The 17135-nt window shown below is 54.2% G+C and overlaps 1 protein-coding gene across 1 annotated transcript in view; it reads right to left on the bottom strand.

The window, feature by feature from the left end:
* Positions 1 to 2408: 2408 nt before the first annotated feature.
* Positions 2409 to 17135, bottom strand: part of FAIM2 (Fas apoptotic inhibitory molecule 2) — a 29871-nt gene continuing 15144 nt past the window's right edge. The window contains exons 10-12 of the mRNA XM_024737027.1: positions 16809 to 16904; positions 15075 to 15128; positions 2409 to 2663 (exon numbers count right to left, since the gene is read on the bottom strand). Coding sequence (XP_024592795.1) covers positions 2514 to 2663; positions 15075 to 15128; positions 16809 to 16904 — 300 coding nt within the window. The 3' untranslated portion in view covers positions 2409 to 2513. The remainder of the gene's footprint in view (positions 2664 to 15074; positions 15129 to 16808; positions 16905 to 17135) is intronic.

The raw sequence follows: 17135 nt of genomic DNA, 5'->3' as shown, positions 1-17135 counted from the left end.
GGGCCCCCCCCCCCCCCCACAGGACCCAGAATAGGAGACTCCACAGCATACTCTGCTGTGCGATGGCCCTGAGTTGCCGTCACATTGTCTATTGCTGAGTGCTTGCCTTCCCCTTCACGCTTTTGGAGCTCAGCCTTGGAAAAGCTGCATAAACCCCGAATTCTTCATAAACTGTCCTAGGAAGAGGAGGGCTTTGACAGGTGGATTCTGGGAAGCATGACCAAGGCCCAGGCTGAGAATTATAGGGCAAGGGGTGGGGGAAGTAACCCCTCTAGCACTGGAACTGGAGATTAGGAGAGGAATCGAGGGGACCTTGGAGGAGAGGTGGCAACTGGATAAGGAAGTCAGTGCAAATAAATGTTCTGGTGCCTGTCTCTGCGGCACTCTGGCCACGGTCTTCCATCTTGCTGATAGAAAAACTGAATCACAGTCAGTAAGAAACACTTGCTTAATAAATACCACGAGCCCGTTGGCAATGAGGCTGGAAATCAGACACCAGAATCCTGCTTCCCAGCTTGTGTTTAGAAGGTGGAAACTACAGAGTACAAAATCTGGTGGTGGTAACTGGGGTGGGGAGGGGAGGGAAGGCCAGGGGTGGTAATGAGGACAATGAATCCCCCGAGCTGTCAGGGCCTGACCATCCAGTCTCATTCCAGCCCCCATCCAGTCTGTTAGCTGTATGACCTTGGACCAAGCCTCTCCATCACCTCAGCTTTCCTCTCTGCAATGTGGATGCGCTGAGTACTACCTTCGTAGGGTTGCCGTAATGGATTACTTTAGACCAGCACGCAGGGCGCATCCCACTTGTGCTCCCAGTTGCCTTTATCTCACACACCAACGCTGCCATCCATTCTTGGTTCCCTCTCTCCTCATACCCAAGATGGAACAAAACTTCAAATGCTTTTGCAATATTTCTTACAAGTTGGAAATAGGAAGGGTGGAGAGGGAGGGATCAGGAATACATAGATAACATCCCTAGTTATCCCCCCACCCCCAGGGGCAAACAGAGCCACCGGCATACGGGGAGAGAAGCAACCCTGGAGGGAGAGGCCAAGGAAGGGTCCAGGTATCCACTCTGAACCTCCCTGACTCCACACAGTAACTTTCCACTGGCCCAGTTAGCTGCTAGCAAGGGCAGGCTGCACGCTTCCCCCAGGTGTGGCCCCCTGGTCCACTCCCCAGCAGACTTGCAGGGGGCTGGGTGGCTGACGCACACCCTGCCTGAGATCTCAGCCGCCCAGAGGCTGATAAGGAGACCCGACCCCATCACATGGGGACCAGCTGGAGGGACTTGCCCTGGTTGTTAACATCAGCTGGATGGCTTCCAAATTGGAGAGATGAGGAGATAAGGAGTGAAACGGCGACATGGGCACTGCCAATGGAGGCCTCAGGAGGCCTGACTGGGGATAAGCCAGCAACTGGCAGAGGATGGGGGGAGGTTTTAGGAAGTGAGATGGGCAAAAGGACCATGGGGAAGGGCTGGAGGCAGGGCTGCACTCCCTCCTGATGGGGCTGGCTCAGTTGCTAGATAAGCCTCCCTTCCCTAGAACACCCAGTCCTCCAGGGCCCAAGCCCTCACTCAGCCTCAGGTCTGTGGGAGCAGCCTGGGAGTTGAAGAGAAGAGGTGAGCAGATGTTGGTTTCAGTCCTGCCACGCCTCCCAGGAGGATGCAGGTCTGGGTGAGTTAGCGGTGCTACAGAGCCCAGGCCTCCCCGTTGGTTGGCTGCCTGCTCCCACCTCCCTTGGAGCCTCAGGACAGGTTCCCCACTCAGTAGCAGGGCCCCTGCCCCCACCTCCTGCCCCAACAGCACTGTGTCATGACCCAGGAGGGTAAACCAAAGCAAGCACAGATGGCACTGGCTTCCTGCCCCTCTCTCTGCTGCAGGACTCTGGTGCCTAGAACAAGCCGCTGGTCCCAGAGTTGAGAGAAGATAGGCAGCCTGGAACAGCCATCCTGTTCACCCACTATCCCCATCCCCCCACTGCAGAGCACCCACATCTTGTCTTCCAGTTGTCCTCTCCACCCCTTTCTTACCGAATGTCAAAACCTAACCTGGAAGGAGGGAGAGGAGGCAGGGGGTGGGCACAGGACAGTGTGCCCCATAGTCCTACAGCTGTGGCAACTTCAGGAGGAATCACGGTGGGGCTGCAGGCCTCGGCCAGGCTTCCTGGGATCTTTTTCCCACCTCTGAAATCCTGCTGGGCTTCTCCTACTCATCCCTTGGGTCCTCAAACCCAGAGGAACCTCCAGCCTCGACTGTCTCAGTTTGGGAGATATAACTGGGGGGAAGGGGTGGCACAAGGGATGGTGTGACCTGGGTACCACAGGGCCCCTGATGGCATGGGTACAAGCTGCAGAGGGTGAGGATGAGGGCTGGCTGAGGGAAGTGAGCAGGCTGGCCAAAGGCTGGGCTGGCAACTAGCTTTATATCTGGGCTGGCAGGAGCACAGGGCGGGGTCAGAGGACCAGCAAGGGGGCATTCTCTGAAGGAAGTGGGGGTGGGAAGGGCTCCTCATTCCCGGTTGGTGCCAAAAAGCTGCAGGAAGAAGGTGAAGATATAGATGATGTCTAGGTAAATGTTGAGGGCTCCAAAAATATACTCCTCAGGGCTCAGCGAGTGGCGTCGGCTACCCATCAGCAACTGGGTGTCAAATGCCAGGAACTGAGAGAAGGGGGAAGAGAGAGAGAGGTCAGAAGGTCTGGTCACTGTGACACTGACCAAGGGAGCCCAGTGTCCCAGCCCAGGCCCACCCCCAATTTTGTTATCACGGGCTACCTGGCTGCTCAGTGACCCTCCTCTGACAGTCCAGAATATGGCACTTTCCCAACACCTTCCATCCCTAATTCAACACTTATTTACTGAGCACCTACTATGTGCCAGCCACCAATGCAGCAAAGAACAAGACAGACAAGATCCCCGACTTCGTAGAGCTTAGAGTCTAGCAGAAAAGTAACTGTTAGTATGGTGAGTAACAAAGAGAAACACAAAGTGCCACAGGGGGCTGATAACGGGAACCTGACCAATGTGAGTGTGTCAGCGGTCAGGGAAGGCTTCCTGGAGGAGGGGACCTTCAAGCGGAGGCATAGTCTTCTTGCATTCCCTCAGGGCCCTACTCAGAGGATGAACAAATGCTCCATGTAACAGTGAGCAGGGAGCAGGCATTTGTTAGGTGCTTTACAGACATTAGCCTACTTTGTCCTAATAACGTCCCTATTGAGTAGGGATTCTACCTTTCTTAGAGGAAACCAAGGCCCAGAGATGTTCAGTACTTAACCAAGGTTACAGGGCTGGGAAGTGGCAAAGCCAGGATCTGCACCCAAGCAGGCTGGCTCCAGAGCCCCCTCATTTAGCCATTCTGCTCTGCAGCTTATGGGCAGCACCCAGGGTTAATGTGTTTCCCACCAGGAAACAGGCTCCCCCGAGAGCCCCAGTGACTTGCTCAGAGCTGCAGAGACAACGAGGAACACCACGCCATGCCTGCTTTCGGGGGCTCATCACTTAGTGGGGGACACTTACAGATGATTACAATAAAACCTGGTAAATGCCATAATTAGGGCTGATTGGGCAGGAGGAAGGTAGCCCGGGAGAGGTGACACTTTCCCTGGGGCTTGAAGTACGAGTAGGAGTTTGCTAGACTAAGCAGGCCTGGGGAAGCCCTGGAGGTGAGGGCGGTGGTGTGCAGAATGAGGAATTCATTGTGGCAGGAGCAGTGGGGCAAAGGGATGGATGGACAGAGGCTGGAGCCCAGGGGCCAGAGGCTCCAACAGGGAGCAGCTCCAGCATGTGGGACATCAAGGCATCTCACCCTTGAGGGCAGGGAGGTGGGCATGATTACAAGTATGGGCTTGAAAGTCAGACCGACTTGGATTCCAGTCTCAGCTCTGCTACTCACTAGCTCTGGGATCCTGGGCCAGGTTATTTAGTCGTTCTGAGCCCGTGAATCCACCTTGGCAGAAGGGAGATGAGGGTGCTTGCCTCCTGAGGATGTTGTGAGAGTGAGCTAATGCATGCAAGGTGCCTGGCAAGGTGCCTGACACACGGTAAGCACTTAATGAATGGTGGCTATTGGTGCAGTTTTATTGTTATATCTGCAGAAGGAGAGGTGCCCTCTTGAGAACCTGTGTGCGCTGCTGCTGAGACTCAGGTCTCCTGCCACTCAGCAAGGAGGCGGAAATGTCACTAGGGAAGCTGTGTAGCCTTAACAGCAGGCAAATGGAGAACCAGAGCCAGGGCTGAGGGGGCCCTGCTCAGGGCATGAGAACACAGGACCAGAGACGGAACGCCTGGGTTTGGGCTTCTATAGCTTGGAGCCATCATGCACTTGACCTCAGTGTCCTCACCTGCAAAATGGGACAGTAATGACAACCACACCACGGTGTGGTTTTGAGGGTAAATGTATCACAGCATATGTGTCATCAACTATAGTTACTCTTTAGTGTCGTTTTACTCCACTCTACTCTGTTCCTTCTCAGTTTGATTTGGATTGCCAGGTAAAGTTTCCTTCTGTAGCCAAGAACAGGTAAGGAGAGGGGCTGACTCCATGCTACCGGCTGCTGTCACGGCTGCCAGCGTAAGTTAATAAACTGCTGATCTGGCTTACCAATCAGTCACTTGCTTGGTTGATTTCCCAGAGCCCGGTCACCCCTGGGTGAGCTAATGAAATTGAATCTCTCAACTAGAAGGCTTGGACCTGACCCGGTCTGGGGGTGGCCTCTCCAAGGAGCCTCCTAGAACAGCCAGCTGGCTTTTCTCTTGGAGAAAAGAGGAATGAAATGGTTTCTGCCCTGTCCTTGGCCAATGGCCATGGATGCTTATCTACATGGGCTATCTGCGAGAGCCTGCCACAAATTTCAACCCCACTGCCCAGTAACACCCATCACTGCAACCTCATGCCTGTAAGCCAGCTGAAGGCTTTCCATTCATTTATTCCCAGCAGCATTTGTTGAGCATCTACTATGTTGTAGGGAACATGAAAGCAAAAGACATGATCAGAGATTACATTACGAGCATGCACTCACATAGGGGAAAGTAACTTGATAATCTCCCTGGGTGATGAGCGCTGTTCCCTAACATGTTGGCTGAGAGCAGATATCTTGGTCATAGTTAACATTGTAGTTGGCAGCTAAGATCTCAGTTGAGAGCCAACAACCAGATTGACCACTGACACCTAAAAGGACAGCAGGGGACTTCCCTGGTGGCACAGTGGTTAAGAATCCGCCTGCCAATGCAGGGGACATGGGTTCGAGCCCTGGTCCGGGAAGATCCCACATGCCAAGGAGCAACTAAATCCGTGCGCCACAACTACTGAGCCCGCACGCCTACAGCCCGTGCTCTGCAACAAGAGAAGCCACCATGATGAGAGGCCCGTGCACTGCAACCAAGAGTAGCCCCCGGTCGCCGCAACTAGAGAAAGCCCGCGCGCAGCAATGAAGACCCAATGTAGCCAAAAATAAATAAGTAAAATAAATAAATTTATTAAAAAAAAATTCCCCAATCCTGCCAAAGTCATAAAAAAAAAAAAAGAGGACAGCAGGTGCTTGAGTTGCGAGGCAACTGGATACAAGACCCTGAAGGAGGGGCATGTGGGTCAGGGGCAAGAGGGGAGCTGGATGAGGATGCTACTAACTTACATCTGAACCGTCTTTTCACACGCTAGTCCTTTATCTCACTTGCCCAATTCACTCTAGGAGGTGGATATTCACCCTTATTATTTTAAATATGAGGAAAGGAGTCTCAGAGCAGGTGAGTGACTTGCTGATGGTCATTTATCTAGCTGGAACCAGATTACCTGTCTCCTACATTCCAACAGAGAAGCGGGGAGGGCGGGCTTGAAGGGAGGGAGGAAGCACGTACAGAGGGCAGAGGAGACAGAGGCAAACTTTCCTGGTTCACCTTATTGGCCAGGGCTGCACCCGGTCAGGGTCCCACGGCCATATACTCGGCCTGACCCTGCCTCGTCCAGGCTTATGTCTGCTGTCCTCCCAGAGATGAGGCTGAGAGGCTCTGGGGGAGCCATGCCATGGAAAGGGCAGCTCAGAGCCACCAACAAACAAGCACTGAATACAAAAAGCTGGGGTTGCAATGTGTTGAATCAGCATAAAAAATATACGTGGACCATGTCCATGCTACAGAAATGCCAGCATAAGGGCTCAAAGCAGCACACCCAAGGCTGTTCACGGCAGCTTAGGTTCTAACAGTGAAACCCTGGAAACAAACCCAACCTCTATCAACCAGGGGATTGTTAAGTAAACTGTGGGCAGCAGTGCTGAAGCAGAAACATCTCTGATATACACTCTTATGAGAAAAGCACAACTTGCAGAAAAATCCAAATCATGTGAGCCCCTTTATGTAACAAAAAAACCTCACAAAACTATATGTTATAGGGGTCTACATTGCATATATCTATAAAATGCATACAGAGAGGTCTGGAAGGAGAGACAACTGACCACAGCTGTTACACAGCCAAATGACATTTGCTTTATCTATATCATTTAAGATTAAAAAAAATGAAATATATGAATAAGTGTATTCATACATTATATTAGAAAAAACTAAGAGAAGGGTTAAAGTAACACAAAAGAAGAGTTTGTGAACGCTTTCATTTAACTGTCTCCATAATCCCGTGGGACAGATATTGCATGATCATCTCCATCATGGAGCTGAGACTGAGGCCCAGAGAGTATAAATGACTCGCCCACTTCACACAGCCGAGAGGACAGACAATCCCATTCTGTTTCCACCATGTGACTGACACTGCTTTGGGGTGTGTGTGTGTGTGTGTGTGTGTGTGTGTCTGTGTGTGTGTGTGTGTGTGTGTCTGTGTGACGCACAGGTTCAGCGGCCATGGCTCACGGGCCCAGCCGCTCTGCGGCATGTGGGATCTTCCCGGACCGGGGCACGAACCCGTGTCCCCTGCATCGGCAGGTGGACTCTCAACCACTGCGCCACCAGGGAAGCCCTAAGCATGGGCTTTGAGGATTCCAGAGAAAAGAGACTACCAGCTTTAAGCCCTTGTGCCCTCGGTTGGGTGCAGGACAAGGAGAGGGGAGCTGAGTGGAGACTCGTCTGGGGCCCATAGAAGATACTTCTCTTGTCTTCAGCAACCTGGGTGTCAAAAGTTGAAATGGCACAGATGACCTCTGCATGCAGCCCTGGGTCCTGGGGAGCACTCCCAGGTGGGTCACCACCACCAAAGGAACAGGGTCTGGCAGCCGTGTGAGCCAGAAAGTCTGGCCCAAGATAAAAGGGGAGCAGTGTGAAAAGGTATGTGAAAGAGGAAGGGCGTGCGTGTGATACAGTGCTTAAGAGCACGGACTGGGAAGTCGCATAGACCTGGGTTCAAAGCTTGCCTATGACCTTAGGCAACTGACTACTACTAACAGGTAATATTACTGATCACTGATGACATGCCAGGCACTTTCTGACTGCTTTGCATATATTAATTCACTGAAAAGTCACAACCTACGAGGTGGGTACTATTATTATCTGCATTTTACGGATAAGGAAACAGAAGCACAGAGAGGTAACATGACTTGATCAGTCCACACAGCTCGAATGTGGCAGAGAATGGATTTGAACCCAGCTACTGTGCTCCAAAATCTGGTGTTCTGAATTATAAGGTTAACATTTACAATAAGGGGGAAAGCTACCATGGTAGTTGAGAGACTACCATGTTCCAGGTGCTAGGCTGTTTTCTTTTTTCTGTTCATATATTATCTTGTAAAGCATTACCACAGCCTTGTGAGATAGTTAATATTAGCCTCATTTTAAGACGTGGCACAGAGAGATCAAGTAACTTGCCCGAAGGTCACAGTGGTAAGATGAGCTAGGCCTTGACTGTGGTTTGGGTGGGGTGCACGTGGCCACCTGAAGAGCCCCCCTGGCCCTCCTGATAGCACCTTTCCCGGCTCTGCCCCCGTATGCCTGTGTAGATGCTCCCCTGCCCTGCTCCCTACAGGGACTCTGAATCACCCCTCCCTCAGTCTAACAGCACTGGGGCTGGGGGGCTTCTTTCACCTTCTCCAGGTCAGGGTGTTGGTTTGAAAGGCTTGGTTTGAGCAGGGCACTGGTTTCGGAGGATTAACGTCTCAGGAACTGAGACTGAGGTGAGGTCCAGGAGGGGGACACGAGTGCACTTCCCCCCCGAAGGAGCAATTACTGGCCAATCCACCCTCCCTCCTGCCACCCTCAGAGGAATCCACTCAATCTCGAGTGGGTTCAGATGAGGCCTCGGGTGGGCATCAGGGCTGTTGTGGCGGCAGAGGGTGGGCGGCAGGACCGAGAAGGTTCTCACTGGATCTTTCAGGCTCACGTAAACCACGGAAGCAAAAGAGTCTCTAAACTCTGAATGAAATAAAGATGAGTCTAAAATAAAGTGATACCCCTGCCTTGGGTTTGTGTAGCCGTTTTTACTTTTCAAAGTGCTTCTCTAACTTTGAAGAAGGCAGGGCATCTATCACAGCCCCCACTAGAAAAGCAGGGTGAGGGGTGGGGTGGGGGCAGACTGGAGTCTCTTCCCCTAATCCCTCACATGCTGTGGGAAGATTCACAAGACACACAGATTCCCTGTTGGGGCTGAATGGAAGTAATGGCCCAAAGCCTAGCCTCAGGGTGACAGAGGCTGAGAAGGCCTCTCTTGGCCCTCCTGCTGTGGGGGGACCTCTCTAGGCCTCTATCTTTCCATCTGTGAAATGGACAGGGAGACAGAGTAGAAAGAATGCTGGGCTGAGAGTCAGGAAAATGGGGCTTTCATCCAGCTTGGCGGCCAACAGTGCATGCATGTGTGTGGGGTGTGGTGTGTATGTGTGACGTGTGTATGGCCTGTATGGTGTGTGTGGTGTGTGTGAGTGTGTAGTATGTATGTGTGTGTGGTGTGTATGTGTGACGTGTGTATGGCGTGTGTGTGGTGTGTGTGTGATGTGTGTATGGTGTCTGTGTGTGCTGTGTGTGCGTGGTGTGTATGTATGATGTGTGTGTGGTGTGGTGTGTATGTGTGATGTGTGTATGGTGTCTGTGTGTGGTGTATGTGTGACGTGTGTGGTGTGTGTGTGTGATGTGTATGTGTGTGTGGTGTGTATGGCATGTGTGTGGGGTGTGTGTATGGTATGCATGTGTGTGGTGTGTACACGTGTGTAGTATGTATGTGTGTGGTGTGTATGTGTGACATGTGTATGCCATGTGTGGTGTGTGACGTGTATGTGTGACGTGTGTATGGTATGCATGTGTGTGTGTGTGTAGTATGTATGTGTGTGTGGTGCGTGTGTGGTGTGTATGGTGTCTGTGTATGTGTGTGGTGTGTATGTGTGACATGTGGGTGGTGTGTGTGTGTGTAGTATATATGTGTGTGTGGTGTGTGTGATGTGTGTATGGTATCTGTGGTGTGTATGTGTGTGTGGTGTATGTGTGATGTGTGTATGGTATGTATGTGTGTGTGAGTGTGTAGTATGTATGTGTGTGTGGTGTGTGTGTCTGGGTGTGCTCTCTCAGCACAGGGAGGTCCCTGTCACTCTGAGGGCTCACAGTCTCAGTGTTCCTTTTCTTCTAGGAACTGAGAGCAGACGGCTGTGTGTGTCCCCTCAATGGTCAGAAGTCAATACCCAGCACTGGAGGCCCAGCACCTCTACAAACAAAGCATCTTCCTATCCAAGCTTCACTCATCCAAACACCATCAGGCCCTGACGCATCCAGTACTGACCACACAGGCTCTCCGTGCCACCCCATCCCTGACTCTAGGACACTGCAGTGGCCTCCTAACTAATCATCTCTCAGCCTCTCTCCTATGCACTAATCTGGCTTCTCACTAATCTTCCTTAAAGCATAGAGACTGATGCTTCCTGAGGTTCTCAAACTGGCCAGATGGGGCAGGCAGGAGAGAGTTCTGTTCCCACTGGGCCCATCACCTAATTTCTAAAGTCCTATTCCTGGTTTCTTCCCTAGGTATCCAGGCTTGGCTTCCTGATTTAATTGGCTGGGAGGCTTAGCTTCCCCAAAGAAGGACCAACTCTGAGGCAGAGCAACCTGCCCAGAGTCATGTAGGCAAAGAGGCTCAGTCCCTGCAGGAAAGCAGCTGGCCAGGCCCTGGGCGCCACCTGTGCTCCCTCGCTTGCTCGCTCTCTCTCCCCCTCTCCCTGCCTCAACCCTCCTGCTCTGTCCAAACCCCTCCACCTTGCCTCATCACCCAGCCCAGCCCTCATGTTCCTCTGCCTCACTTTCCATGGGCTCCTACAGAAAAGCACTCCAGGAGAGGGCACTAGACGGGAGAGGAGGATGGGGCCAGCCTGAGGCCAGTACCTTTCGGCTGACTCACCCACTTCTGTTGGCATCTGAGTCTAGTGCCTAGAGGGGGGGTTACGTGGTAGGGTGAGGGAGAAGACCCAAGCTTCTTGAGAACATGCCAAGGCCAGTCGGGGTGAGGCCGAGGAGGGGCCCGTTCCTGCAGGCAGGACCACAGCCCTAAGAGGACTTGGCTCCCCACCTCCCGAGTCTCAGACTAGTCCATCTGGGTGGCCCTGCTCTCAAAGATGGCAGGGTCCTTCAGGGGAGGGGCTGAGGTCTCTAGGAGACAATCTTTTGCTGCTCACAGCCCTTCCAAGGCCCAGGCTGCTGGGGGTTGGTGTGGGTCTCACTGGGATCTGGGCCCTCCTCTGACACTTCTCTTCCCCCTTCTCTCACACATCCTCCTCGAGGCAGCAAGGAGGATAGGGATGGCTGAGTGACATTCTTGCCTAGCTGCAGTGCGGGAACGGCCCCTCATGGGGCTGAGAATTCTCCATTGGCTAGGGTAGGAGATGCCAGATGGGCAGATGGAGAGACCAGGGGTGCTGGGCACTGGTTCTGGGGATGGGTTGAAGCTACAGGACCAGATTCCAAAGGACAGAAGTGATGCTGGAAGCAGGATCAGATTGAGGTCAAGGACCTTCTGACTTGAGCTCAACGGGGAGGAATGGGGACCTTAGTTCTCATGGGGCTGGGCCTCTGTGGGTCTCCATCCACCTGACACTGAGACGAGGGAGTGGAATGAGTCTAGCAGCCCCTCCTCAACTCTCCCCAGGCCATGGGACCCAGGGGACGGGCTGCAGGTCGTCCCTCCTTTGAGCCAGGTGGCAGAGGGCAGGAGATGGGACTGGGGCATTGACTCCACGTGCTCCTAACCATTGTTTACATAAACTGCAGGATGAGCCCCGAACTGTCGGAGCGTTGCTCCCCTAATGAGACATTAACAGGTAATTAGGCGCAGTGGTTCCTCCCCCGCCCCCGTGACTCACAGAAGACTGACGCTTAAGTCAGCGATGCACCCATGCTTTCTTTGCCTCACTCTGACAGCGTCTCAGCCGGACCTGGCCTCTCAAGCGTCTGTTCTTTCTGCAAACATCCAGGGGCGCCTGCTGTGCGCCATGCACTGTTCTAGGCACCAAGGATGCAGCGATGAGCAAGCCAGACCCAAATCCCTGCCTTCAAGGAACTCAAATTCTGCTGGACGGGGACAAACAATAAATAAACCAGAAAAATATGTAGTATGTCAGAGGATGAGACGTGCTATGGAGAAACGGGGGTGTAGGGAGCAACGTGTGTGCATGCCTGCATGTGCGCGCGTACATGCTCAGCACAAGAGATTGTAAATAAAGCAAACACTTGAAGGAGGGGAGAGAGGGAGCTGTGAGCAGATGGGAAGGAACAGACAGAGGCAACCTCGGGTGCAGGGGCCCCGGGCTGGGAGTGAGCCTGCCGTCCTCAGGAGCAGCAAGGATGCCAGCGTGGCTGCAGCAGAGTGGGCAACAGGAGGCCGTGAGGTCAGGGGGGGCCTGCAGGCAGTGGAGAGCGATTGCTGGAGGCCAAGCGGAGGAATGACCTGACCTCACCAATGTTTAACAGGATCACTCTAGCTGCTGTGGTGTGGGACACAGACTGTAGGGGCAGCACCCGTGCGAGGCCATTTCAAGAATCCAGGTGGAAGGTGATGGCGACATGGACCAGGAAGTAGCCATGAAGGTGTAGAGAAGCAATCAGATTCCAGATAGAAGGTGAGGCCAACCGGATTTGCTGCTGGGCCAGTTGTTGGGCGTCGGGAGAGTGAGGAGTCGAGGTGTCATCAAGGCATTTGGCCTGAGTGACTGAAAGGATGGAGCTGCCACTTACAGCAACAAGGAAGGCTGTGGGAGGAGCAGGGGTTCAGGGGAAGAGCAGGAGCTCAACTCCATGCACATTAAGTTTGAGGTGCCCATTAGATTTCCAAGTGTGGACACGGAGTAGGCAATTGGCAAGTCTAGTGTGGGATTCCAGGCTAGCGATGTAAAATTTAGGGTCATCATCATAAAAGATGGTATTCAAAGTCTTGAGACAGTCTGAGATCCCCTAGGGAGTGAGTGTGGACGGTCCATGGCCCCAGAGCCCTCCAGTGCGACCCGGGAAGCAGGAGGAAAACCAGGAGAGCTGGTGCCTAGATACCAAGTGAAGAAGATGCTTCTGGGGGGAGAGAATGAGCAATTGTATCAAATGCTGCTGAGAGTCGAGCAAGATAAGGACTGAGAAATGACAGCTGGATTCAGTCACAGGGCGGCCATTGTGGACCTCGGAGAGAGCGTTTTTAAGAGGGTAAGAGAGAATGGGAGAAGGACTGAGTAGAGAGAAGGGAGGAAGGGAGGAGAGGAATTGGAGAGAGTGTAGATTCCATTTTAAGGAGCTTTGCTCTAATTGGGTGGGCTAGAGGGAGATGTGGGTTAAGAGTGTTTTGTGTGTTGCTGTTTTTTCAGTTGGGAGAAATTACAGCCTGTTTCTACGCAGATGGAGATAATCCAGTAGCGAGGGCAACACTGATGGTGCGAGAGAGGGAGGGGGAACATTGCTGGAGAGATCACCCCAGCCTCTCCCCACTTCAAGCCAACAGAAGTTGTCCTCTTTGAGGGGGACGATGGGGGTTCTGGCAATGGCACCAGGCTGGGCACAGGACACCTGCGTCCTGTCCTAAATCTGCCCCTTACTGGAGGTGGGACCCTGTGCCGGCTCCTTAACACCCGGGACTTTGGATGTGGAAAGCGGGTCTTCACATGTAGAAAGCAGGTCTAACAGCAGCACTACCTCCCTCCCTGGGTTGTGATGGAGATCCAGTGAGGTAATAGGTGTGAAAGTGCTTTGTAAAATGTAAAGGGTGGCACAGACGGTTGGGATTATTTCTATTATTCTAATAATGCAAGGGGTTATTAAAGAAATTTAAAGGATTACTGTTCATCCAACTCGACTTGTACACACAGCCTCCCCGTATAGCTGACACACGTGCTGTGTCCTGATCAGCGCGAAGCCAAGTAAACTCCCTGACCCTCCATCAGCGCTCGCCCTCCTCCCACTCTGCCCGGCACGGACCCCTCTTCTTCCATTTGTCCCTGGCAAACGCTGTCCTCTGAGGCCTCCCCAGTCTCCCTCCCCTCAGTCTGACCCTCCTTCCTTTCCTCCTAGCCGACACACCCCCACCCCAACCTGTTCATCAAAATTTGTCTTTAGCAGGTACTGCGTGCAGGAAAGAGTGCTGATCAGGAGCCAGAGAAGTTAGTGAAGCAGGGAGATCGACCATCCTGGTTTGCCCAACCTTGGAGTTCCTAGGGGGTTCCCCCAAGAAGTGAGACTTTCAGTGCTAAAACCGGGAAAGTTCTGGGTAAACTGGGATAAGTTGGTCACCCTAGTCTTGACCAAGGCCAATCACACTTAGTTGATTTACCATTATCTTGCAGGGAAACCTTAGAAAAATCACTTAACTTCTTTGGGGTTAAGTTTTCTCATCTCTAAAATGAGAGGCTTGAAGTTTCACTAGACCCCTTCTTCAGTCCTGTCCAGCCCTCAGCTTGTGAGCCTGGAGGCCATTTACTCCATAGGTATTTACTGAGTGCCACTATGTGCCATGCACTGTGCCCTTCCTGCTGACTGTGGCATCCTGGGCACCCAGCACACACCTCACACTTAGTAGGTGCTCAATAAAGACCTGTGGAAATGAATGAATGAATCTACCACACCTCCATTCCTGGCTCGATCCCTATCCACACCCCCAAAGTTCCCCCCATCTCTGCTCCCCCACTCTGTCAGCCATAAGCCTCTGGAACCTGTGATTAAGCCCAGAACTCTGACCAGACTGAGTTGAGCTGAAAACACCAGTGAGGGAGAGGAGAGTCTGGTCACTGCTCCCACTGGCAGTGGATGTTTACCTTGGATGTCACCCCACCGCGTAAGAAGATGTCACCAACACAGGCTTGTCCTGGAGCACCATCACATTCAGGTGCTGGGAGCCCACTGAGCAAAGGGCCTGTGTTGGGCTGCTCTAGGCAGACATCTGCCCCTGGTCACCTTCATCTCCTGGGCATCTGCCTCCAGCCACCCCACTCCCTTCCCCACCTAGCCTCAGACCCTGAGTGGGGCTCTGGAGCCATCTGTGCAGATCCCCAGTCTAACCCTCCACTTCCAGGATGCTGTCTGCTGCCTGCAAGTCATTTAAAGTCTCTGAGCTTCAGGCTCCTCATCTTAATCTGAGAACAGCAGAACCTAGTTTATAGAGTTATGGTGAGGATTCAGTACGTGTGCAGAGCTTGCTGTGGGAGAAGCAAGTGCTCAATAAATACCAGCTATCATTGTTATCATAACCATAATCATCATCATTAACACCCTCAGTCTGGTGAGGACAGCCACGGACAAGCTCAATCTAAGTGCATCTGTCACAGGGTACCTGGAATCTCCCTTCCTCCAAGAAGCCTTCCCAGATTACTCCCAGCAGAGCAAGGACTAACTTGGTCCATGCGGCTGGGACACCCTCACTCTCCCACCCCCACAAGCAGCACTGAACCTCCCCAGGAGTCAGGGGTACCTCTTCCCAGCTCTGTCTAAAGCGTCAATCCTGTTGTTACGACCTTCCTTGCCCCTCTGCCCAGGTCAGCTGGTCTGTCTTAGAGACCTGACAGCACTGAGCCCCTCTGCGCCCACTGGTACTTCACAAGGGTTCAGAGAAGAGGACTATGAGGAAGATGGGGATGGTGGAGGGACCTGAGGAGATGGTGGGAGGCTGAGAAGCCAGGGCCCCCGGGAGGCCACACTCACCAACGTAAACACGCCTGCTCCCAGCACGGCGTACACTGCATGGAGCCAGGGCACCTGCAGGGCAGACAAAACACGGGCTCAAGGATGGCGAGATGGGCAGTGCGGCAGAGGGGCAGGGAGAAGGGATCAGTCCGAGAATGGAGGGTGTGGCACAGACCTCCCCAGTGGGGGCCCTCTCTCACCCCCCCAACCCTGCCCCAGACTGAGAGGTCCTTAATCCCCTGCATGCTCACGGTGGGTGGGGGAGCCCCAGGGTAACAGTGATCCTGGAGGGCTGGCAGGGGAGGTCCAGACGGGCCAGCATTTCTTTCCTCCACACACAGCCCCAGGCTCAGGCTGGCCCAGGGTGACTCATCCTATGGGGTCCCTGCCATCCTCCCAGCCTGGGTCTGGCCTGAGGCTGTGCCCTTCTCCCAGTGTGGACTCATCCCTGTGCCGTCTGTCCCCATGTCGGGAGCTTCCTGGCTCTGCCTGTGTGGGTAAAGGGGCTCAGGTAGAAGGGGACAAAGACTTAGGCCCAGGGGTTGGGGGGGCATCTGGCATCCCTGCCAGCTGTGCTTGCTGGGATTCCCTGCAGAGGCTGGAACAGCACCCCTTCCCAACCTCTGCTCTCCCCAGGCCTCAGGGGCACCCAGCTGAGTGCGGAAACCTTGCAAGAGGTGCCAAACGAGCCGTGCCCTCTGAAGAGCCTTCCCCCAGAAGACTCCTGGAAACACAGGCATTCCATCAGCCTGACCCGGGTCGATAAAGTGTTCTTGGAAGCTCTGGGGCCCCTTCCTGTACCCCTCCCCCCCAACCTAGATACACAGAGGGCCCCCAGGCAGGCTCCGGCTCCTCCCTTTGTCAACAGGATCCTGGGAAGAGCCAAGGAAATGCCAGAACCAATCCCGACGTTCTGGACTGGGAAGCAATAACCTGGGGCTGGGCAGGATGGGGTAGGGAGGGGGAGTGAGGAATACTGCTCTCAGCCCGGCAGAAAAGGGGCAGTGGGGGACCCCCGTACTAGAGGTAGCTAAGAGGAGCCCGTGGCAGGTACAAGCCCTGAGCCCTCAGCACGGGTCCAACAGCTGCTCTCTTGGGTTCCCAGGGTTCAAACCCCCTCCTGTGATGCCCTCAGTCTGCCCCTTCTCCACCTGCAGCAGCCTGAGTGCCTGGAATGGGTCACTGAGCCCTGAGCAGTCTTAGTGGGATTTCCCAGGCAGGCCGGACACTTCTTAAAGAGCTGAGATTCAGCTGTCCCCATGGACACCCTCATGGGGCAGGGGTATGCTCGGAGCCCCACTGTCCCATTTCCCGTCTGCCTGGACAGCCAGATCCTGCCTCTCTGCACTTGACTGATGCCCCAAGAGGCCCAGGAAGCCCTTCCTCAGGGCCCCTCTGGGCCTGGTGGCCCCATGGAGCTCCGGAGCCCCCTCCCCGGCCTAGGGTTTAAATGATCTGAGCCCTCCCCCTCGGCCTCACCTCCCCGCTAGCGGAGAAGATGGGGAAGGTGACGCGGATGTGGCTTGTGGAGTGGGCAGGTGCCCAGACCTGTCAAGAAAAGCCTCGCTTCGCTGTTTGCTTACACTGCCAAGCAGCCCAGGGCAGGCGCCAGGAGGGGCAGGACAGGACGGCAGGCTGTGAGCCCTTGGCTCGCGGCCTTCCCTGGAGGGTGTAGGAGGAAACAGCACCCTCGGGCCGGCCGTCCCACCCCCGCCACCCCCACGGGGCCGGCTGGGAGGCCTGGAGACTCACATATTGGAAGGGCAGGAGGACGGCCAGGAGGAGCCCGCTGAAGAAGAGAGTCATGAGCAGCACGAAGAGCACACCTTGGCAGGACGTGAAGTCAAACTGCAGGGGTGGGACAGGCGTCAGCGGCCGGGGCCCTCAGGCCTGCACAGGGCGGCCCGGCGTTCCTGGGGGCCCCGGCTGGGCAGTGTGCTGGCCAGAAGGCCGAGGCTTCGGCAGCAGGCCACCTTCCCATGCTCACCCCAGGACCCGCTGTTCCTCCCCCTGCCATCCCAGGCGGCCTCCCCAGACACTACGCGTGCCTTTTACCTCCCCCAGCTGGGGAATCCAAGC

Source organism: Neophocaena asiaeorientalis, unplaced genomic scaffold (assembly GCF_003031525.2).
Source record: "Neophocaena asiaeorientalis asiaeorientalis breed wild unplaced genomic scaffold, Neophocaena_asiaeorientalis_V1.1 scaffold134, whole genome shotgun sequence".
In the NCBI taxonomy this organism is placed as follows: domain Eukaryota; kingdom Metazoa; phylum Chordata; class Mammalia; order Artiodactyla; family Phocoenidae; genus Neophocaena; species Neophocaena asiaeorientalis.
The sequence above is the reverse complement of the archived record's forward strand: the minus strand, read 5'-3'. Positions and strand labels throughout refer to the sequence as shown.